Source organism: Chelonoidis abingdonii, chromosome 3 (genome assembly GCF_003597395.2).
Source record: "Chelonoidis abingdonii isolate Lonesome George chromosome 3, CheloAbing_2.0, whole genome shotgun sequence".
Lineage (NCBI taxonomy): Eukaryota > Metazoa > Chordata > Testudines > Testudinidae > Chelonoidis > Chelonoidis abingdonii.
Window position 1 is genome coordinate 122578305 of NC_133771.1, and position 23400 is coordinate 122601704.

At 39.0% G+C, this 23400-nt stretch overlaps 3 protein-coding genes across 6 annotated transcripts in view; 2 read left to right on the forward strand and 1 right to left on the reverse strand.

Moving 5' to 3' along the window:
* Nucleotides 1–3683, forward strand: part of TIAM2 (TIAM Rac1 associated GEF 2) — a 226628-nt gene extending 222945 nt beyond the window's left edge. The window contains exon 27 of the mRNA XM_075064570.1: nucleotides 2454–3683. Coding sequence (XP_074920671.1) covers nucleotides 2454–3094 — 641 coding nt within the window. The 3' untranslated portion in view covers nucleotides 3095–3683. The remainder of the gene's footprint in view (nucleotides 1–2453) is intronic.
* Nucleotides 3684–3889: 206 nt separating this feature from the next.
* The window catches only part of TFB1M (transcription factor B1, mitochondrial), a 50292-nt gene continuing 30781 nt past the window's right edge, over nucleotides 3890–23400 (reverse strand). For all 4 annotated transcript variants that reach the window (XM_032772081.2, XM_032772078.2, XM_032772080.2 and 1 more), the window contains exons 7-8: nucleotides 6552–6679; nucleotides 3890–4486 (exon numbers count right to left, since the gene is read on the reverse strand). In XM_032772081.2, coding sequence (XP_032627972.1) covers nucleotides 4237–4486; nucleotides 6552–6679 — 378 coding nt within the window. In that variant the 3' untranslated portion in view covers nucleotides 3890–4236. The remainder of the gene's footprint in view (nucleotides 4487–6551; nucleotides 6680–23400) is intronic.
* CLDN20 (claudin 20) lies at nucleotides 13773–21810 on the forward strand. Its single transcript, XM_032772082.2, has 2 exons — nucleotides 13773–13946; nucleotides 18186–21810. Exon 2 carries the CDS (start codon nucleotides 18281–18283, stop codon nucleotides 18938–18940), a length of 660 nt encoding a protein of 219 aa, XP_032627973.1. The 5' UTR covers nucleotides 13773–13946; nucleotides 18186–18280; the 3' UTR covers nucleotides 18941–21810.

Below are 23400 nucleotides of genomic sequence, written 5' to 3' on the forward strand. Positions count from 1 at the left end.
ACACTTTTTTCAGTTACTACACAGAATACGATGCAGAAAAACATCCAAAATATTAAATTTCAATTGGTATTCTGTTGTTTAACAGTGTGATTAAAACTGTAAGTAATCGCAATTAATTTTTTTGAGTTAATCACATGAGTTAACTGCAATTAATTGACAGCCCTAGTTATTATCCCTCAACCCCATGGGGAAAAAAGGACCATACAGAAGCCTAGACCCTCAAATACAGTTCTGCTGGGGACAGTCTGGAGTTTGCCCAGCTCTGGGCCAGAACAGAGAGGGGCCTTGGCTTGTGGAACCTGCCACTGGCCTGAGATCTTCTGGAAAATTCCATGGCTCTCCAACTCTTTTCACTAATCCTAGGGCATCCCTTCTCTCATTGTGGCATGTCTTCTCGGCTGCCATACTTTCCTCACTCAGGGGGGTATCACAGTGGGAGAAGCAACATAAGATGCTAACAGTTAGTATTAACTTTTGTTGTCTCATCCCCAGGCAGGGACACTGCCACAAAGAAAATGTACCTCACCAGAACCCTTCTTGTGGTGTATTTGAGGTTAAGGGAGCAACAGAAGTATGCCACAGAACTGCTGCTGCTTACTCACTTTGTGTCCCCTACCCTAAATCTACCTTATTTACTTCCTCCAACAGACTTGGTGTATGTCAAATGTGTTACTTTGGGTGGAAAGGGATTTGCCCTTCACCCATTACAAGGCTTCCTCTAACTGATGTTTGGCTTTCTTTAGTGGTTTGGCCCTACCATTATCCAAAGCTCAGGCAACAGAACAAGAAATGAAGTGAAAAGAGGGAAATGAGGCAAGGCAGTAAGGGCTTGTTCCCTCACAGCATCTATCCATTCCACCAGAGTGCTTTATTTTTTGGTGAAATACAGGCCTTCTTTAGAGCACTGCTTTCTGGTGCTGGGGGCAAACAGCTGAATATGCTAAATGTACATGTATACATCTACGACCAAAGAAAGTACGCTATACTGAGACAATAGGGGACTCGCTCCTAGGAAGCAGTGATGTAGAAAAGGATTTGGGGGTCCTGGTGGATAATCTGCTGAACATGAGCTCCCAGTGTGATGCTGTGGCCAAATGCTAGTTTTAGGTGCATAAATGGGAATGTTCGAATAGGAGTAGAGGTTATTTTAAGTGTTTCTGGCACTGGTGTGAGTGGTGCTGGAATACTTTGTCCAATTCTAGCATCCACAATTCAGAAGAATGTTGATAAATTGAAGAAGGTTCAGAGAAGAGCCTTAAGAATGAGTGAAGGCCTATAAAACATGCCTTATAGCAGTGGTCACCAACGCGGTGCCCATGGGCACCATGGCGCCCGCGGGGGCATCTTAATGTGCCCGCATCCTGGCCCCTGGGAGAGTACCTGCCAAAATGCTGCCGAATTTCAGCGGCATTTCGGCGGGGACGCCTCTCGCAGACAATGCCAAGTGACGTCATCGAGAGGCGGCGCTCCCAAATTTCAGCGCTGCCGCCTCTCGATGATGTCACTTGTCGACGACAAGCAGCGTCAGTGAAAGGCGTTGGCTCCGAAATGCCGTGGCATTTTGGCAAGTGCTCTACCGCTGCAGTGGTCCTTTGGCTGGTGAAGGTTGGGGACCACTGTCTTATAATGATAAGCTAAATAGACTGTAAGTTACCCCTTAACTTTCTCTTTGCTAGACTGAAGAGATCACCCTAAGTACCTAGACAGGGAACACACATTTAATAATGACACCTTTCTCTGCTAGATTGAAAGGCTAACACAATTCAATGGCTAGAAATTGAAGCTAGACAAATTCAGCCTGGAAATAAGGTATCAATTTTTAACAGTGAGAGTAATTAAGCACTGAGATGTGAATTCTTCATTACTGGCCATTTTCAAATCAAGACTGGGTGTTCTTCTAAAAGATCTGCTCTAGGCATTATTTGGGGGAAGTTCTGTGGCCTGGTTATACAGAAGGTCAGACTAGATGATCACAGCCTTTTGGCCTAGGAATCTATAAATTGGCCATTAGTGTTGCCAATATTGCAAGTCCTCTCTACCTGGACTTGAGACAGTTATGACTGCAGCATTCCTCTTGCATCATGGGAAGCAACTGACCGAAAAATGAATTTGGACTCAGATGGCACTTGGCCATACAATACACTAGGTAATTGACCCAGCCGCACAATTGTTCAGATTTGTTGTTTTGTAAACCATATCTGTGGCTTTATGAAGGATTTTGCATGTAATAAATACACAATAACTTTACAACTGCTAGAGCAATATAAAATCAAATACTATCAATACCAGCAGTCTGATCTCAGAGGATACAAAACATTTTAATCAAAATGTGACTAATTAAATTATAAATCAGCCATAATCCTTTGATTATGCTACTGAGGGATACTGTATAATTCCCTTGTTTTGTGAAAGTTGTTTTAATGCAAAAATAAGACTGCCTTTTACACTTGCAGCTTCCACAAGACCCCTGAAGGTACTGAAGAATTCCTCCAGTAATGAGTGGGACAATGATACGGGGAAAGGAAACTTACTGGATTCTGATGAATGCAGCCTGAGTAGCAGTACTCAGAGTAGCAGCTGCCATACCACAGAAAGCACACAGGAATCCAAAAATTCATCTCCTATGAAACACTTTCCAAGCTGCACATCAGATTTTTCAAACAGCCTTGTCAAGGAATCTGATATTCTCAGTGATGATGAGGATGACTATCAGAAGAGCCTAAAGAAGGGCAGCCCTACAAGAGACATTGAAATACAGTTCCAGCGGCTGAAGATTTCAGAGGAGCCTAGTGCTGACACAGAGCACAAGCTGCTCGCTGAAAAAGAGGCTGGGGATGGTTATAAGGCAGGAGAACATCCAAAGCTGGTGCGAGGGCATTTCTGTCCAATTAAACGAAAAGCAAACAGCACAAAGCGTAACAAGGGAACGTTACTGGCCATGCAAGAACATCACCATTCTCTTGACAGTCAATCTGACAGTGCAAACTTGGATCTGAATTCTATTTTAGAGAGGGAATTTAGTGTCCAGAGTTTAGCTTCTGTAGTTAATGAGGACTGCTTTTATGAAACAGTGGAAAGGCATGGAAAATCCTAGCTGTGAGAGTGCTATATGATTTAACAGGTTATTTAAAATGTTAATGTCCACATAAAATTTGACTTGATTTGCTTTGAAACTAGTGATTATGTGGAAATTGCTGAAAAACTACTGTTGGTTTTGTGCACTAATACATTTTTCCACAAAAATATAGTTGTAAAGGATTCTTAAGTTATTTTAATTTATTTTGGATCAAGAAAAATAGATTAAGCTGGCTAGAGTCTGTAAATTAGTTCATCCCTTTTGAGCAGTTAACGAGATGATGTTGTGTCCCTTAGAGGTGCATTCTAATTATTTTAAGTTATGTGGAAAAGGTGCTGGAGGAATTGTTTTTTTTAATAAAGCTATAGGATCACAACTTTTCCTTTGGGCATTTTTTCAACAGTTTAAATTTTTGCTTTATTTAAAGCAGAATTAAGTTATTTTAAGGTGTTTTAGTGCACAAGAGTGCAGGAGTCCATTTTTGTAAGTTGCAAGATGCTGTTAACTTTATATATATGTAAATATAAAAACAAAGCTTGTACTGTAATCTTTTATTTGATTGTATTTTTATTTTCTCTACCAACTTGTACAGTAAAAGGAAAATGAGTATTATGTCTAGTTTCTTCCTTTATTCACAGCTTTCTCTTTCAAGACTGAGTTCTTTTGTTTGGGATAAGTAAGCAGGCCTTCTGTGCACTTTATCCTTTGTGAAGCTATTTGCTTGAGTGCATTAATATAAGATTTCTGCCCAGTAGAGTGGAGTGTTTCTAGGATAAGGAGAGTGAAATGAAAAACCACTATCACATTATATTGTTTGGTAAAGTAAAATTTTACTTTAAAGACTCACTCATACAAATTTCAGAGAGGCCCTCATTCGCCAGGTTCTGAAGCATGTGTCTAACTTTACCTTGCTGAATCAGGGCCTGAAAAACAGAGTGGAAAATACACCAAACCTTAGCAGGTTAAGGATCCCATATTCAGTGCATCCTCTTTCTGTATAGCAGAATGGAATAAATAAGGAAGATAGGACCCTCGCTCCATTCCTCTAGTATTTCAACAAAGTGTGTATATATAGATGTGTAATCTTGAAAACAGTCTCCTTTTACTAAAAAAAATTATAGACTGTGCATCTAAAAAAAAAATTGTGCGCGCCTGATTTGTTAGAGCTGGTCTCCCTGTTCCGACTGCTCCAAGTATCCTTTTTTTCTAGTTCTCTTCTTCTGCTTCAGTTCTTCCCTGTAGTTGTAACTGAAAAGGTTTGTGTCTTCATCACACATTTTCCTGTACGCATCACACAGGTTTTTAAAATGTAAAATGGAGAGCTGAGCTGGACGCAGAATTGGATCCACATCTGCCAACATCAGCATCTGTTCACTTTTTTCCAAGCGTTCAGCTTCTGGAAACAGGATTCTAAAAGGGAACAAAGAAGACGACATTCAAATACATTTTTTTCTTTAAAAAAAAATTTGCCTTCACCCCTGTGCTTTTCTTAACAAAGATTTAGTTCAACATAAGCATATCCCCAATTTGAACGCTTAGTTTGCTGAAAAGAAATAGATCTTCTTTAATTTTCCAACTCAAATTTTCAATTATTTTCTTAACATCTAAACTTAACAAATTTAGTGGGAGACTGCCAGTTTAACTCTGGAGTAAATGTGACTTCAACACAGACGTATGTATTTTAGCTCCATTTTAAATTATCTGTAATTAAATATTTAGGAAGGAGGGCACAAGAATTGATTATTTGGATAGTACTTGCCATCTTGATGACTTTTGGTAACCTTAGTAAAAATAATCACATCTCTTGTGGAAAGATGTCACCCTTACTGTCTAGCAAGCTCAGTAGAGAAGCCAAGGATAAATAGGCCATAGAGGCTGAACATTTCAAATCTCAAATTATTTTGTAATTCAAAGGGGAGAATGCACTGGTCGTGGAAAATATTGCATCTTAGGGTGGTCACATTAGATAATTTAAATTAGATAATGCTCTAAAATATAGCATTAAAGTATAGTAACTTAACCTGTAAATGTATCAATTCCTTTACATGCTATATGTTATACACACAGTACTCATTCGGCCTACCACCTTGCTTTCACATAACTGTGTCTAAAACATCATATTATAAGGACTCCTGAGTTAGCATCTAGAATTTGCTAATTTCCTTTGACCAGCTAAACAATAACAGGATTGTGATCCTTAATTACATGCTAGGCACAGTACTAAGGCACGTTAAGCTGCTACTGGATACAAGACATGCAAAAAAAAATGCAGATTTTTTTTTTCCTTACAGAGAACTTTGAACAGTATCAGAAATTTGAGATTAAACAATAACTGATCTTTTTAATCTTCTGAAAATACAAACACAGCAATGTTTATTTTCTGCTCATCAGTATTTCTTTCTGAACTAAGAGTGTGTGTCACACTAGCTCATCCTGTTCACTTACCACCTCTCAAAGGTATGTATTCAGCCACTAGCACGGACAAAGTGGCATTCCAGGTTTAGATCAACTGCTGGCACCCCAGAGAATAAATGTTGCTCACCTGCTATGGTGAGATACTCTGCTGCACCACTAAAGGATGCAGCACAGAGCTGGCAACCCCAAATCAGATGCAATTCTAGGCTGCTCCACAGACCTAAGTGATCCCCGGCATAATTAGACAACCCAACAGGGATGGCTAAAGTTACAGAAGCACAGGCCCAGCTTCCTGTGAGCAGCAGCTCTCCCCAAAGCCTCTGCATTCTGTGACCCTGATGTGGGTATGCCCCCAATGTTAGTGTCTGAGCCGGTCCTCAGACAATAGCATACAACTGTCTTCCTCAGTTTCTGCACTGGACCATTCTCCCTGAGCTTTTAGAATGTCTTGATACCACTGCAGCCTTTTTACCCAGTGTAAACGGCCCAGAGTGGAGGTGAGGATCTCACTTTTTGCCACTACCTCCATATGAGTAATAATTCTCCCCCTGTTCCTGGCTAGTAAAATATAATGTAATCAATCTATCTTCAGTTCAGAATTTTAAACCTTTTGGACACAACTCACATAGGCTCTTGTCCAAAACATATTTTATCAGTATCTGGGTCAGTTACTTATATATTTCAGTTTTTATTCACAAATCTGTATTCAGAAGATTAAAAAAACAAAAAACTATTCAAAAGCTTATAAATTTAACCTGGTAATGCCACAGGCTTAAATTCTGTATTGTGCAAATAAAAAAGCATTAGGGCTTAATTATGGAGCAAGGGTGTACCCAGAGTAAACTTCTATGGAAATGATACTAGAATTGCTTTTGTCTTCAGTCAGTGCTTTGAGGAGAGCTGGATGTGATGAACTGAGATGCCCTGTAAGTGCTACAGGTTTACATGAAGTGAACAAACTCAAGAGTATGGAACGAAGGCTCCATTATTCTTGATGGATTTAGTAGGCATCAACAACAATAGTGTTCTAAAGAGAATTCTGGTTAAAGAATTTACTTACTCCACCCCCCGATAGCAGTATTTTCTTCTGAACTGAAAAACACTTTTAACGACCCTTTCCACCAGCTTAAAGGGTTGCTGTATCTTTGGTTGCACCAAAGGGGTAAAGTGCACTACTGACACATCCACCTATTAAAAAAAAGCAAAGTATTAGATACAGATAGTGAACACAGGTTTGCATTTTCTATTTATTTCCCCTCCAGTGTACATTCTTGCCATTCCTAAAGTAGCAGTGTGGGTGTCAGGAATCAGCATTTGGCATAACATAAAGATACATTAATGGCTTGAAAATAACTAGAAGATACAGAGCTGTGAAATAACATTACAATTACTCAAGTTCAAGGGTGAAATTCAACCCTAGGGTCTTGTCTTTTACCTTCAAGGCCCTTCACAAGTCTGCCCTTTTACACTTATCCACTTGCCTCTTATTGCATCACATATACATGCCCCTGCTGCTCTGCCAATGATACCAGCTTCAACCATCTGCTTGTCTGCTCCTCTCTCAAATATCTCAACTTTTTTCCATGCCACTTCCTGTGTTGGAACACATTTCCGGAATTAATCCATGAAGCTAATAACCCCTCTTCCACACCCTCCTAAAAAGACACAATTCTACCATAATATATAGATAAAATTAGCCAACATTTAACAGCTGGGCTGGGGGCAGTTGAGGAAAGTCATTATTTATATATTACAGGTCTTGCTCACCCTTCAGCATATGTTTCATATTGTATTAGGGCTTGTGTAGACTAGGTACAACGAGTAACATTTGAATGTGTTAGCTAACATGTTTTAAAACTCCAGGATAGCCAAAGGCAAGTTGCATTTTTACACGTCTTAGCCGGTTGAGGTGAACTCTGCAGCAGTTAAGTTCAAATGATGAATGAGCAGCATAGTTACTGCTAGTGCACTACAGTTCATCTGTAACCCTTGTGTTACATGTTTCCTATTTTATTCTGTTGTTTTTATAGTATAAAAAGTAAGCTCTTTGGAGCAGGGACTGTTCTGTGTTCGCTTAATGGAAACTGTTGGCATAATGCAGTCTCAATCCTCATATATAAGCAACAACAACAAACTTCTAAAAGTAAAATGAAACAGTAACGTCCTACTGTACAGAAGAATCATCCTAGACAAATTAATCTGATTAAATTACTGAACCATGAGTACAGACAAGGCTAAACATTTTCTTTCTGAACAACAACGAATGCTGGATTGTAGGGGTAAATTTTCAAAATAAGGGATCAAATTCTACTCAGTTTCTTGAAACAGCTAATTCTCAAGCACACAAGTCCATTTTTGATTTAATCCTGAGTAACGCATAGGAATTTGTTCAAAATTGTAGTTGAGTAGCTAAGTAATATTGAACGTACAACAATGAAGTAAAAACATCTTTATAAGAGGGATCAGACTGAAAATCAGTACTACACTAGTATTAAAGTAAAGTATACTCAACTTTAAGGATGAAGTGGCTGAGCAGTAAAAATTTGTAATTTCTCATTAAAATCAGTTACTACATCAGAGAACAGGAGACCAGCGAATGCTGTTATCTTTCTTTAAAAAAAGCACAAGAATTGATCCCGGGAATCACAAAACAGTGAGCCTCTCTGCCAAACTGATTTAATACAGAGCTATAAAACAACTGGATGAGGAATATATGATAAGAAACTAGTATAGTTTCTGTAAACAGCATCTCCTCAACCTGTCTGAACCCACATTTTCTGTTTGAAGTCTCACACAAGAGATTATTAAAAGAAGCTTAGGACTTCTCTACACAAAGCTTTGGTACTGGTTTAACAATTTGGGGTTCCCCCACCCCCAATCCTTATACTGGTACAGCTCCTGGAGTAGATGCAGATATACCAATTGGTAGATCTTATTCCCTTTCCCCTATATAAATAACTATACTGGCAGAAGCATCTTTATACCAGTATAACTGTGTCCACACTACAGGGGCTGTGGTATAGTTAAAACAGTACAAGTTTTGTGGGTAGACGAGGCCTCCTAGGGTGACCAGACAGCAAATGTGAAAAATTGGAATGGGGTGGGGGGGGGAAGAGGTAAAAGGCTCCTATATAAGACAAAGCCCAAAATATTGGGACTGTCCCTATAAAATCAGGACATCTGATCACCCTAAGGACTTCATAGTCAATACAGAAAGAGGTTATAATAGTGGGGATGGGAAGAGCTAGGATTTCTATTAGGATCAATATTTCCTAAAATGTTTATTAATTATCTGGAAGTGAGGATGAACAGTGAAGTGGAAAAATTATGTAGATGAGTCAAGAGTACACTGGATTATGAGGAACTTTGGAAGGACTTTACAAATATATAAAGTTGCACGTGGAATTTAATGGCAACAAATGCAAGGGAATCCAGACTGAAGAAATATTTTAATTACTCGAACATTGATGGGCTCTACACTAACAGTACCCACACAGGAAAAATATCTGGGTCTCACTTTGGCCAGTTCAATGAAAACTTGTGCTCAAAGTACAGTGTCAGTGGGGAAAAAATCCAAGAAGATTTTAGGCTGATTGATAAACACCAAAGAATAACAGTGAACATATAATTCCATATACAAACAATGTTATGCCCACAGCTTGAAAACTGCATTGAAAGTTTTCTGTAAATCCTGCTTCCAAAACAATATAGCAGAAAGAGAAGGGCAATACAAAGAGTTACAGGCTTGAAGAGCGAGAGAGAAAAGAGAAGAGAAGGACAGGGTGACCCTGTGGATAAAGCAGTGGATGGGACTCTTAAGAGACTTGGATTCTGTCCTGGCTCTTCTACTGATGTGCTATTTGACCGTGGCAGGTCATAGCAGCTCTCCATGGCCACTCAGAGCTTTCATACATCTTCTCTTTTTAGAATAAGATCTTCAAAGAAGGGCCAGTCTCTTACTACGTGCATGTCACAATGGGACCCTGATCGTGGTTGGGGCTTCTAGGCGCTAAAGTAATACAGATAATAGGAACAATAATAAAATAAATAAAGAATGCCCTGCAGTAAATGACAAATTACATAAGTTCCAAATGAGGTGAAACTGAAAAAGAGTAGAAAGGAGAGGAATAAGGGGACATTATAGAGATACATAAATAAGAACAAAAGGCACAGAGAATCATAGAACATCAGGGTTGGAAGGGACCTCAGGAGGTCATCTAGTCCAACCCCCTGCTCAAAGCAGGGCCAATGCCGAGACAGCTTTTTGCCCTGATCCCTAAATGGCCTTCTCAAGGATTGAACTCACAACCCTGGGTTTAGCAGGCCAATACTCAAGCCACTGAGCTATCCCTCCTCCTCAGGTCAATAGAGTTTTCTTATTTAGCTTTTCACACAATACAGGAACAAGGCACTATCCAATAACACTGAAAGACAACAAACTAAAACAGATAATTACATAGGCTACGTTTATACTACGCGCCGTTTCGGCGCGTTAAAATCGATTGCTCGGGGTTCGATATATCGCGTCTGGTCTAGACGGGATATATCGAACCCAGAGTGCGCTTAGATCGATTCCGGAACTCCACCAAAACAAACGGAGTTCCGGATTCGACATGGCGAGCCACGCACATCGATCCCGCACGGTGAAGACGGGTGAGTAAATCGATTTTAGATATTCGATTTCAGCTACGCTATTCTCGTAGCTGAAATTGCGTATCTAAAATCGATTTTCGCGCGTAGTCTACACGGGGCCATATACTATATGTATTAATCACAATGCATAATTAACTTATGGAACCTACTGCCAAGAGTTAGTGTGGCAATGAAAAGAACAGGAGTACTTGTGGCACCTTAGAGACTAACAAATTTATTTGAGCATAAGCTTTTGTGGGCCACAGCCCCCTTCTTCAGATGCATAGAATGGAACATATAGTGAGGAGATATATATATATATACACATACAGAGAACATGAAAAGGTGGGAGTTGTCTTACCAACTCTGAAAGGCCAATTAAGTAAGAGAAAAAATGAAGTTAGCATCACTGGAAAGGAATTAAATATTCAACTGAATAAGAATATTATTTGCAGATATACTAGATAAGATAAAAAGTATAAAGGATATCAACTCTCATGCTGTAAAATATAAACCAACCATTAACTGCCTGGGATTAGAAGGAAATTTCCTTCACAGGCATGTTACTGCATATTTGTCTATTATGGAAGTTTTACACCTCCCTCTGAAGCATGTGGTATGGGGCTATGTCAGACTACATGAACCACTGGTTTGGACTGAAATGACAATCTGGTTACGACACTCAAGTAAATCCAGAAAAATTCCACCTGTCAATGAAAAAAAGATTCACATCAGTGTAACTGAAACCAGAACTTGGTCCCGGGAGTATATGCTGCAGCCAAAAAAAAAAATCATTCATGAAAAGACAAACGCACATCCAAATTAATTATCTGCATATGCAAAATGCATACTTAGCTGGGAAAATTTAGCAGCTGGACATGCAAGTGCTGGTTTGCATATGCAAAAACATATTTTACACGCACAATCAGCTGTTTGCACAGGCATTGTGAGTACTCAAGTTTAGGTGACTGTTTAAAATTTAACCTAAGACATAAAAAACCCAATATTCACAAAATAAGAGGTAACAGGACCAAAAAAAACCTATTTGGGTCATCCATCCTGCCCCCCCCTCCCCCCACACTTTGAAGAATGACTTCAAAGTGAGATATATGAATCCTTGGTTTTGGAAGTAGGATTTACCTTTGTAAAGAAAATTTCAGAAAAAAATTAAATGCAATTTACAATTTAGGGGGACACCAGCTTTCCTTTGGAAGAAAATCTGCAATCTCACAGCTGACCAGCAATATTTTCAGCTTCTAAAAAAAAAAAACACTCTTCAGCAGTCACTCAATTACAGGAACCATTCTCCTTAGAAACCTAGGAAACTGCCTGGTTACTATGGCAACTGATACAGGAAAATGCTTTTTACTTGTCATTGGATACTTCCTTTAAATTACATACATTATCATCCCCTTCTTTCTATTTTATGCATATTAAAAAGGCTAGAATAACATAAACCAGCAGCACAGTGTACACAAATGCATTTAAAATATACGGATTCATTTGCTTATCTTACTGTCAGTTCTTTTTCCTAATTTTCCAAATATTTTTAATAGGCAAAAAATAATTACAAATAATGCAAAAATAAAGTAATAATAAAAGCTAAAAATGTTTAAAGTTGAAATAAACTGATCTGCCAACAGTGTAACAACACTCATTACCACTCCTTGTTCCCGTAGGATATCCTAGTACGATGGAGATTCCTGCCTCATGATACAACAACATCAACATAAACATGTAATTTAGCTTAGGTCTGCCCATTCCCTGGACAATGAAAACAAATGCACTAAAGAAAAATCAGTTTATGTGCCAGTCAATTGTTCAGGGAAAGTAACTATCACTTACCCAGCAGTCGCAACAAAGCTCAGATTATGGGAAATACACGTCTGCGGTAGAGCAGTGCTAGCTACACCCCTAGACACTCCTTTCTGAGATTGTTTTATTTTAAAACGTCACCAAAATGAGAAGCAACAATTGTCTTCACTCTAAATAAGATGGGCACAAGCCAGCATCCTGAGAGACAAGAGTTCTCCGAACTGAGGTTTTATCTGTCCACCACCGGGATAAGGGACAGTTGTATATTTTGAAAGCAGAACTAATTTCCTCAAAATTCATAACATTCACATCTCGGGTTTTCACTCAGGTCTATCCCTAGTGAAAAATAATATTCAGGAAAATATTCTTTCCTCATTTGCAGTTGTGCCACCCCACTAACACCATTGGACCTGATTCTGATATCATACCAGCTTAAGGCCCAACATTTGAAAAATTTCCCTGGAATTTCTTTGCTTTTGTGCAGTAAGGTAGAACTTCAACATTGCTTGGGGGGTGGGGGTGCTTGGGGCAGGAGAGCATGTTTAATTTCCTCTTATTCCCCCCCACCCCTCTCAAACAGCAGAACTAAAGATACATCATCTCTTTGAAAACTTTGAGTTTTACAGGCTGTATTCACTCAAATTATTTAAAAAAAGTATCTCACAGACTCAGACTTTTAAGGTCAGAAGGGACCATTATGATCATCTAGTCTGACCCCCTGCACATTGCAGGCCACAGAATCTCACCCACCCACTCCTGTAACAAACCCCTAACCTGTGTCTGAGTTACTGAAGTCCTCAAATTATGGTTTGAAGACCTCAAGCTGCAGAGAATCCTCCAGCAAGTGACCCGTGCCCCATGCTGCAAGGAAGGCGAAAAAATCTCGTGCACTATAGGATTTCACTGAACTAAACTAAGAAGACTACAAGTAGGCAACAAAGTGCCCTCATTTTGATTAAATCTAAGACACTTGAAGGTCACTTCTTTATGGATCAAAACTTACTGATAATTTTTGATCTATGAGAGGTTATGGAAAGTTGTACATATTACACAATAATTGTAATACTGTCGTTCAGCGTTAAAATACTAACTCTGTAGAGTTCATTACGTTACAAAAGAAAGTCTCCCCCAGTTTATGATGACCCGCTAATATTCTTCATAAGAAAGTTATAACACAAAAGCATTTTAAGTTCTCACAAATCCTGCAACATAAATATGTACCCCCACATCTCACTGCACAACCAGCATTTTTCCCACCCTGCTCTTAATTTAACATGCTTCTTCACATTGACTTGTTGGGGCCAATTTGCCAGTGCTCTGTGTTTACTATGTAAGCCTCCATGAGCGTTACTACTTTATTCATTCATCCAAGCTAATGGAAAGAATCAACTACAGGAAGATTCACAGAAGACTAAAGACTGTTAATGAAAGGTATGTAAAACATGAAAATCACAGGGAATTGCATGTAACATTTCTAATCATGAATTCAAGCTTACTGTATAAATCTTACTAGGAACTGTAAACTCATATATACAATTATCTGATATAAAACTCCTTTATTCTGACTCTCAATTCCACTGAAATCCACTCTAAAATCTCTTTTTTAAAACACACACGTGTAAATTTTCTAGATTCTCAAGATTTTCCTGTATTTGCCAAATGTTTATAATGTTCATCATGGGATCTAGATATCATTATGTATTTAGGACAAAGGTTTTACATGTGTTTTTCTCATAATCTCTTCGCTTTTGCTCACTACCACAGTGTTTCTCTAACACAACTCATTGAACAAAGTGTTCCTTTATTCTCTGGTAGATGGAACTGAGTGAGAGAATGGGCAACAGGGCTACACTTGTGGCAGAAGAGAGAAAAAGAACACACAAAGCAATTTTTGCTTAATAAAACGCCAATGCTATTTTATATGAAGAACAGATCTTTGCATTCCAGAAAAACTGTATTTCTACAGGGCACTACCAGTGAAGAAAAATCTCAGACCTCACATTCAGCGGTAAGTGCTACACAAACAGAAATTGAAGATAGTATTTTTATTATGGCTCACAGTGTTTATGCTTGGTTTTATAGTGCCTGGAATTTACCATATACCTATGAATTACAACATACAACTACTGCTAGCAATGTTTTGGATTGATGTTTGCGAGTTTAAATATGTTGAAACTTACAAATGAAGTAGTGAAAAAAGCTGATAACTCAAAACCCAAATGTGCTGATCAAGCCACACTTTTAAAATGAAAGTTTTGAGATGATCTACCCATGCAAATTAGCCCTATAAATGGAAGCTACACCATGCCTTTACAGGGTCCTGTTACAGCAAGTGCAAGATGCTTTTGCTGAAGAAATTCTTGGTAGTTTGAGCAAACTGAAGGGATTCTAAAAAAGGGGAGGTCTTCTGACTGGGTGGCCTGAGTTACTGATGTTAAAGCTGGAATCACTTTAGGAACAGTTTTTCTAAAATTTGTACCTTAACTGTAACAATTTGGCTAACGTATCAACTATATGTCGGGAAAGATGTAGAACAGCCTTTTAAATGACTAAAATTATGCTAACTACCACAGGGAAATTCTAATTGCATTCACTAATCCCACACACTACAAAAACTGGAGAATTACTTGATTACTAAATAACGAAGTCTTTAATGGGCAGTGCTTCCACACAGACACTGATCTAAACTAATTTCACTTTGTTGTACATAAGAAAATAAGAGCAAACTATTTGAGAAAAGCTTGTGTTCCACTTCAACTTTCCCCACATACTATTTCTTGTGACTTTTCCCTAAATCTCTGACATTAAAAATTCCACTTGTTTTAATTTACATAAGTAAAAAAAAGAAATGACATTTTAAAAAAGTGTTCAAACAGCACTGAGCTTGGCAACCACACTGCAGAAGTCCAGGCTGATGCCTCTCCCTTCCCTGTGGCTCTGCTAAAAGCCCCAGCCAGCCAACAACAACAGATATAATTTCATAAGGCAAGCTTTGCCTAATCCTGGCCTCCCTCACAGGCTCCAGCGACTCCAAGTTGCCTTACTTGGGATGACAAACAGAAGTGTCCTCATTTCTATTCAACCTGACTCCCAGAAGATTCAATCATTTTAAAGGGAATTGTGTCCACGCTCATAAACGTATATCCTTGGTATTACATTACTGCAAGTGTTCTGGCTTTTGTTAATGTAGCCTGACCCTCTATCTGTAACGTGAGTGAAAAAAATTCCTCTTCAATATCATGAGTTTAAAAAAAGTGCCACCCTAAGCAGCAAAGCTGAGGTGTGTTTATACTCAGAAATATGAATATGTAAAAATGGCACTTTCTTACACAGCACCTCTTTTCCCTGAGTATTCAAAATTATACAGTCTGATTTTAGTAACAAATTTATTCCCTTTAATTTCTTGTTAGTTTTGTAGAACTGTCATAGTTAAGGAAAAGTGACTGGTTTCTATTCTGGTTTGTCCATCAACAGAACTTTTCACTAAGGTCTCAATTCAGGAAAGCATCTATTTTAGGGCAGCACATGCTTGAATTTATGCTAATAGAATTTAAGCAAGTGTGCAAGTGCTGTCCTGAATAGGAATAGAGTTAGACATAGGTTTAAGTATTTTCTTGGGACCTAACATCCAACTATAGATTCTTTATTATTGTGGATGCTGAGCAATTCAAAGTGCAGAGGTTTGATTTTCAGATCTTTAGCTGAACTGACAGGGCTGGTGAGTAAGGAAAATCAAAATTTTACTCGTGAAATGAGCAAGTTTGATGTGAAAGTTATTAAGACACGTAAATGTGCAACCCCACAATTATTTTTACAGGATCATTTCATACTTCAACTGCATAGAAATCATATTTTTAAAAGGTATGAATTTAACTAACCTCATTAAGATATTTTACAAAAGGGTATAAAATACTCAGTATCAGCGCCAGCTACACAATGCCTCCAAAATTGTTTCACTCTTTTGGGTATAAATGCCCTCTTCCCTCCACACAACCTTCCTCCCCTGTAAAAGTAAGTATTTAATCAGTTAAATACATAATTGGTTTTCACAACACGTACACTTTGGTACACAACAGGCTCCCATCTGTAAATATATTTTTTTAGTTCATGACTCATTCACATAATAATACAAATGGAGCTTTTTAAAAACAAACACAAATCTCTCATCCCAAGAAGTGCCCAACTCAGCAAGACCAGAAATAAGGTTGTCCCACCAGACATTTTCAATGCTTTTTTTTTTTAAATGCTGACAGCACATATTAGCTTCTCCTACTATATCCCTGGAGAACACTATGCAGTGAAAAAAAAATGATAAAAACAGATTCTTCTTAAATGAAAGCCTATTACTCCCTGAATGGACTATACTGTTTTTAGAACGGTTTGGTTCTTAATTGTAGGCTTTTGTCCACAGATGATGTAACTAATCTGTTAATCAGGCTAATGTACACCTGTAAAAATAATTAATTATTTTGTTGAATCATCTCTCTCCAGATGAACATGCATAGTTATAATCCCATCTCCACCTCAGTAGCTAGATTCCCCCCTCTAAAAATACCTAAGGGAGTCTTCTGGCCTTCTCATTCACATTGGGACTGTTCCTGAAGTCAGTATGAGCCTTGCCACAGACTTCCATGAGCACAGGGTCAAGCCTGATTAATCTAGATGAGGTAAGACACAGATTATGGTACAGTTGGTATAAAGGTGGCAGAATCTAGCCTAAAGGTTATATCAGAGAGATAAGGTGGGTGAGGTAATATCTTTTATTTGACTAACTTCTGTTGGTGAGACAGACAAGCTTCTAATCTTACACAGAGCTCTTCTTCAGCCCTGGGAAAAGTACTGAGTGTGTCACAGGGACACTCTCAGTACCTTTCCTAGGCCTGAAGAAGAGCTCCAGGCAGCTCGAAAGCTTGTCTCTCTTACCAAAGGTTGGTCCAATAAAAGATGTTACCTCATCCACCTTGTCTAATATCCTGACACCAACACAACACTGCATACAATAAAGGTTATACTGTAAATTAACCCCAGGTTTTTTCTCCCAGTCTTAGTGATTTAGGGTTGCCCGTTTTAGTTGGAGATATTCCTTGAGGTTTCATCACGACATAATCTTTAATTAAATATTAATCTTTCATTGCTGGAGACTCCAGCCAATTTTGGAGGGTTGGCAACCCTACAGTGATCGGAGATGAATACATTCAAAAGTCATTAAGAGCTGATCTTTTTTATTATAAAAACAATTGTAAACGATAATATTAAAATGGCTGGGGGAAAATGTTTGTTTTTCGGCCAAACATTGTATTTGGACATCAAGCTTCAATTTTAGGGAAAAATTTTTAACGCAAAGACTTAGAGCAGCCTCAGCTCCCAAACTACCAGGCCTTGATGGCACTCAGCACCTAAAACTAGATTTAACAAGGAGTTACTGATTGGAATCCCTTAACGTCACAGAAATACCACAGCTCCAACAGCGACAGACGTTCTTTAGAACCTAAGACTGACAGATCAGTTGAATGACAGTGCAATCATTATTTCTGTTTGTGTTGACAATCATAAAACTGCTGCTAAAATCCTTCATGTGATCTTAGGACCATGTTCCTGGAACTAAAGAAAAAATTCAGAAAAGGGTTACACCAATGATAGCCTAATTGTAAATATATTTTAAATGAAGCTGACCTGTCTCTTCGCTCCTCCCCAAAAATGTTTAATTCAGTGATGGTATTATTAGACACAAAAGTGGTTACTATTTTTAAACAAGAACATTTTAGAACGAATAGAAAACGTTAATTGATTTTTTAAAAAATAAAAATATTGATAACAGCTATATGCCAATTCCTATTACGCAATTTAGGTCAAGTACTTGAAGAGTAAAACATATTGTCCCCCAGTATGTTTGCCAAATTCTATAATTATATATATAGCATTCACTTTGCCTAATAAGCCAAAAATCTGGATGCTACCATTAAACACAACTTTGGTGGAGCAAGTTTTAGCTCGTGGCTTAGTCACATATGAAAGGGCAGCTCTTTCTTGTTATCGATCTCTAAAACACTGTCCATTTGTAAACATTTACGTTCAAGTGCCTTGTGTACAGCTGCTCAGCTGTTCTGCAGGCTTCTCATCTGCTGCAGGGTCACGTTCAGATACTCATTCAGATAGCTCTTATTTTAAATGCAAGCTTTTTTGTTTTCTGATTTCGCCTTTCTTTCCCCCTGCCCTTCTCCTCCCCTCCTTTTTCTGTCATACACAGACAGCTACAGCCTTGGCTGGGAAGCTATCAGCCAGCTACAAACATTTACAACAGAAGAGGAACGGACAGATAAAAGGTGACAGAAGATAATCATCATGGCATCGGCAGGTCTACAGTTCTTTGCTTTTATTTTAGCTTTGTTGGGTGTTCTCGGTGCCATCACAGCCACCCTACTGCCCAACTGGAAAGTAAATGCAGATGTGGGTTCAAATATCATAACAGCTATAACACAGATGCAAGGGCTCTGGATGGACTGCACATGGTACAGCACCGGGATGTTTAGCTGCACTCTGAAATATTCAGTCCTATCTCTCCCTGTCTACATCCAGGCTGCACGGACAACCATGGTCCTGTCTTGCATCCTATCAGCTTTTGGGATCTGCATCTCCACAGTAGGAATGAAGTGCACAAAGTTGGGAGGAGACAGGGACACCAAAAGCTACACTTCTTCTGCTGGAGGGGTCTGCCTCATCCTTGCAGGAATCTTTGAGTTGGTACCAACATCCTGGTACACAAGAGAGATAATTTCAAATTTTATGGACCGAACAGTCCCAGAGAGCAGTAAAAATGAACCAGGAGGAGCTGTTTATATTGGATTCATTTCAGCAGGACTTCTGTTCATTGCAGGTGTGATCTTCTGCACAACCTGTTTTAAAAAGCAGCAGGGAGCATGGATTTACCCTACTAAGCAACAACAGTTTCCAGCCACACAGCAAGAGAACAGTGCAGGCTACAACCTGAAGGACTATGTGTAAATATAGTAATGTCTATCAGCTGGGGCTTTTTTGTTTACTTTAGATTAAAAAAAAAAAAACCCACAACTGTTCTTAATGTCAAGGCTGCAATTACATTTTAACAAGGTATTTTTATTTTTAATTAAAATCAGGAAAAAAGATGGCAGGAAATAAAGCATAAAAATCTGCTGCATTTTTTTTTGTGTGTGCTGATTTTTCAAACCAAATTCTTTGGCTTTCCAGCTGAAATTTACTGAAGAGAAAGAAACCAATTCAAACAGTGCAATTAAACTAATGTTTAGTTACAGCACAGACAGTTAAACACAAAAGAAAATCTATTCAGCAAATACAGGATATCAGTAATGTACCAAAATTTGTGATTTATTTATTTTTTAGAATTTCGTTTTAATTATGGCACAAACAAAACCAACTCTCCCTCTGTGTGAAGCTCGAGCATTGCTTTTAATCACAGCCACATCTGCCTTTCGTTTCCAGCTCCCAACTGCCATGGTAACTAGATTTCTTTTTGAAAAACGCAGCCACATTGTATATCAGCATATCAGGAGCTGAAGAGCTAACGCTGCCATTGAGATATTGCCAAAAATGGTTCCCCCAAAATCACCACCTGCTGTGGGTTCCATGTTTTATTTTAAAAGAAAAGTCTACTAGGCAGTCTCCAACTGCTGGCAATCTACCACCAAACAACTGTTCGGTTTGAGGAGGAGCACGACAAAAGAAGTGTCATCATGACTGACGAAATACTTGGAAGCTTTAACCCACTGGCTACACATTTAGGCACAAGAAAAACTGGCACCCTCCCTGACTTATCTTCCTTACTCTACAAAGCAAACCACTAGCCTTTAACTAATGGAGTATTTCACCTCCTGTTATTTATTCATTATTTATTGAATCCTATACATTTTTGGCCCTTTTAGCATTTAATTTCATAGAGCCCGATCTAACACCCGTTGAAGTCAATGAATCAAACCCACTGCAATATGCCATATACAGCAGTGGTCAATGACAGCATCTTAGTTTACAAGTACTTTATCAGTTTAATTAACTTGGTGAATGTTTCTAAAGCCTCAGAACCTTCTTTCCAGCATGCAGAACTTATTAGACATTTGTAGGAGATGTCTCATGTCAAATATTGTCCTAGATGTTAACAAAAAAAAAAAATGATGTGAATTTGCTGATGTAAGTGAGGGCATAAAAAGAGGAGTGGACCTAGGTTTGAATGTCTGGGGATATGACTCTGGACAAGTTCCTCACAGTTCAGTCAGGTACTAGAATATGTCTTGTTTATTCTTACACAGCTTTTTAGTGCTCAGATTATTAGCTCACGAATCATTAAAATACTATGGTAGAACTGTAGTATAAAATAGATTAATATAGTAAGCAGCAAATAAAGAAATCTGAATGGTGTGGAAGGAGTGAAGCTTAATCTTTTGTTATGGGCTTTTATAAAGAGAGCAATGATTTTGTACACACAATGACAGTGTCTAGCATATATCCATTAGCTCTGAGTTACGAGAACTTGCCTTATATTATATGTTAACAGTGAACATTTGAATTTTCTGCCTATTTTATGAAGCAGTTTGTTTTGTACCATCACTGGCAACTGTGCCGGATCAGCAGTAATTCAGTGGTTCAGACTTAGCCAGAACCAGAACTGAAAAAGCCAAAGTTATTTAGGGACAGTGGCCTAGTGCAGCGCAACACTCCAAGACAGTTGTATTGAGTTTATGTTGTAAAAGTGTATACATTCAGAGGTGTATAGTTTTCTAGAAACACCTATATTTTTCTGGAGAACTGATTAATTGAGGTATTATTGTTTGAAAAATATTTGCATGTCAAATCAGGAGCATCTCTAGCCTGTAAATTTAAATCAGTATTTTTTAAAAATCACCAGAGAAAACAAGAACCAAAAAAGTAGTCTTGGGAAAGACCCAGAAAATATTTGCATGTTGTAAGCAAAACTGAGGATTTCAACTGTTACATAAGCAGCTAAGAAAGACTCCTTTGCCAAGCCTACTTATATAGAAGAATCAGAAGTTCCTTATTTACCAAAGCAAAATCTAAGTAAGAACTTTTGCTTTAACTCACAACAAGCACCTCAACAACTTCCCAAGAGAAAAAAAGCAGCTCCACACCCAGTATTGATATCTAATTAAGATTGTATGGTAGTCAAACTCTCAAGGATCATGGCAAAAAGTTGGAGGATAAATCTACAACAAGACAGCAGGAGTCGTAAAGCAAAATGTGGCAAAAGGAGTGTGAAAAATAGCTGCAATGTTTTTGTCTGCTGATTTCTGTTTCTTTTGCTCTTGCAATAGTCACTGTTTGCTTTAGTTTAGAGAGAAATATTCAATAAATAAAAGCTTAACTTTAAGCATGTCGTCTTTTTTGAAGGGTACTAATCAGAAAAAGACAGGGGATTACAGGACTTCATTCTGATCAACCCATTGCCAGCTAAAAGCCTATCAACAGTCTGAGAGCCAGATTCTCAGGTGGTGGAGCTCTACTTAACATAGGAGAGTGAGAGGCAACAGGGATCCAGTTACAGCTACCTGATTCAGGAGGCTGGTTTGCAATAGCCCCAGTTTTGACTACACCGATGCTGCCATGCCCTCAACTAGCCTCCTTTGCTAGAGAGGAGGGGATGACCAGCACAAAGTTGAGATTTTGGCCCCAGCTCTAGGTTTTCCTCATTTGCTCTCAGTTCACACATTTCTGCTATAAAAGGGAGCTAGGACTCACTGATATTACTTTATAAAAATTGAATGCTGGAGGGAGTAAATGGCCAACAAAACAACAGGTCTTTAAAAAAATAATTGTAGATGTTTAGTGCCCCTGACTGACTGTAGTCTTTTCTCCATGCTGGCAGTAAGAAGTTCCAGGTAGCTTTGAACGTAATTAGCAATGTGCAACACACAGAGGCTCGAGATGCAGAGGAAATTGGGGGGTGGGTGAGGGAAGGGGGGACGAGTGGGTGAGAGAAGATTAAGAGCAAAGAATCTGGGAGACAACAAGGCTGGAGGAAAAACAATGCAGCACAGAAGATGAGACAAAGACAGACAAAGACCTAGAAATGGGCTAAGGCAAGGGAGAGCTGTCTCCCCAGAAGAGCTCTACAGGCGAGTTAGAGAAATTGGCCAGAGTTTCGAACTCCCTCGTCCTCCTGAGAAGCACTGGTCTGTCTCCACTTCCTTTCTCGCAGTTCAGGAGATCTCCCAGTGGGAGGGAGGGGAGAGGATACAGGGCTGACCCCAGGGGTACTTTATATGACCCTGTTATCTTCAGGCTGTACTGTCCCTTGAGCTGCTTCTGCTGGGATATGAAATTACAAGAGAAGGTAGAGCAGGAAGGAAATCAGTAGAACTTGGAACTGTGGCTCTACTGTGAACATGGCATCACAGAACTATGTTTTTCTCTCTCAAGGATTCCAGGTTAAATCTGCTCAGTTTACAAGTAAAAATGTTTTTTCTTATCGGTCCTGAAAACTCAGCCTGGGATCTGACAGTGAAGCTGTGCAGTTTTTGCTTCATGCACTCTTGTAAGTAACAATCTGCAGACTACAGTCTGCTTTCAGTTACACATGTGCTACCCCACTGCTTATAACGGGGACAGGTCCAACTCCCATGGAGAGGCAACTTCACCCATCCTAAGTGGGACCTCCCTTTGTTCTCTTCCACCCCCTTTTATTGCTTTGGCACGAGGCAGGAATCTTTTGTCCTCTCTGGATCCCAACTCCTCTTTCTAAATGGAAAAGCAATAGGTTTAAGACGGATTCCACCATTCTCCCTGGGCTGGCTAACACATGAAGGCTTGCAGGAAAACAAACCCATTCACACCCATTGATTCGGAAGGACTCTTAATGGTTTCCACCTAATGTGTTTACATCAGTAATACAAGTTTATATCTTATTCGCCTAACTCCAGATATAGAAATAATACATACAAACAAATAGGATGAACACACTCAGTAGATCATAAGCTTTGTAATGATACCTTACAAGAGACCTTTTGCATGAAATATATTCCAGTTACATCATATTCACACTTATAAACATATTTCCATAAAACATATGGAGTGCAACATCACAAAGGGAGAAGGCGAATTTTTATGAGCTTGTGCTGTATAGAGAGGGCTGCACAGTGCAAGACAATATTATTTGGGTTTACAACCCAAAGGGGGTGTGCACTTCAGTGCCAGGCAATTTCTTAGCTGAATCTCCCCATAGACAGCTGCTTGCAGACTCTGTGTGATTCTACAACTGGTGCATCCCTACCTGAGTGTATGTGCTGCCAGAGGCCGGAAAACCTGATTCAGAGAAACAGGAAGAGGGAGCCTAGGCTACTGGAGCAGGCAAGCTCAGTGACACCCCAGCACATCAGGTGGCATCCTGGACCGGGGATGGGGTGGGAGGTGATGGGGTAGGGTGGGTGTTCCAACCCGTCACAAAATATATTTAAACAAAC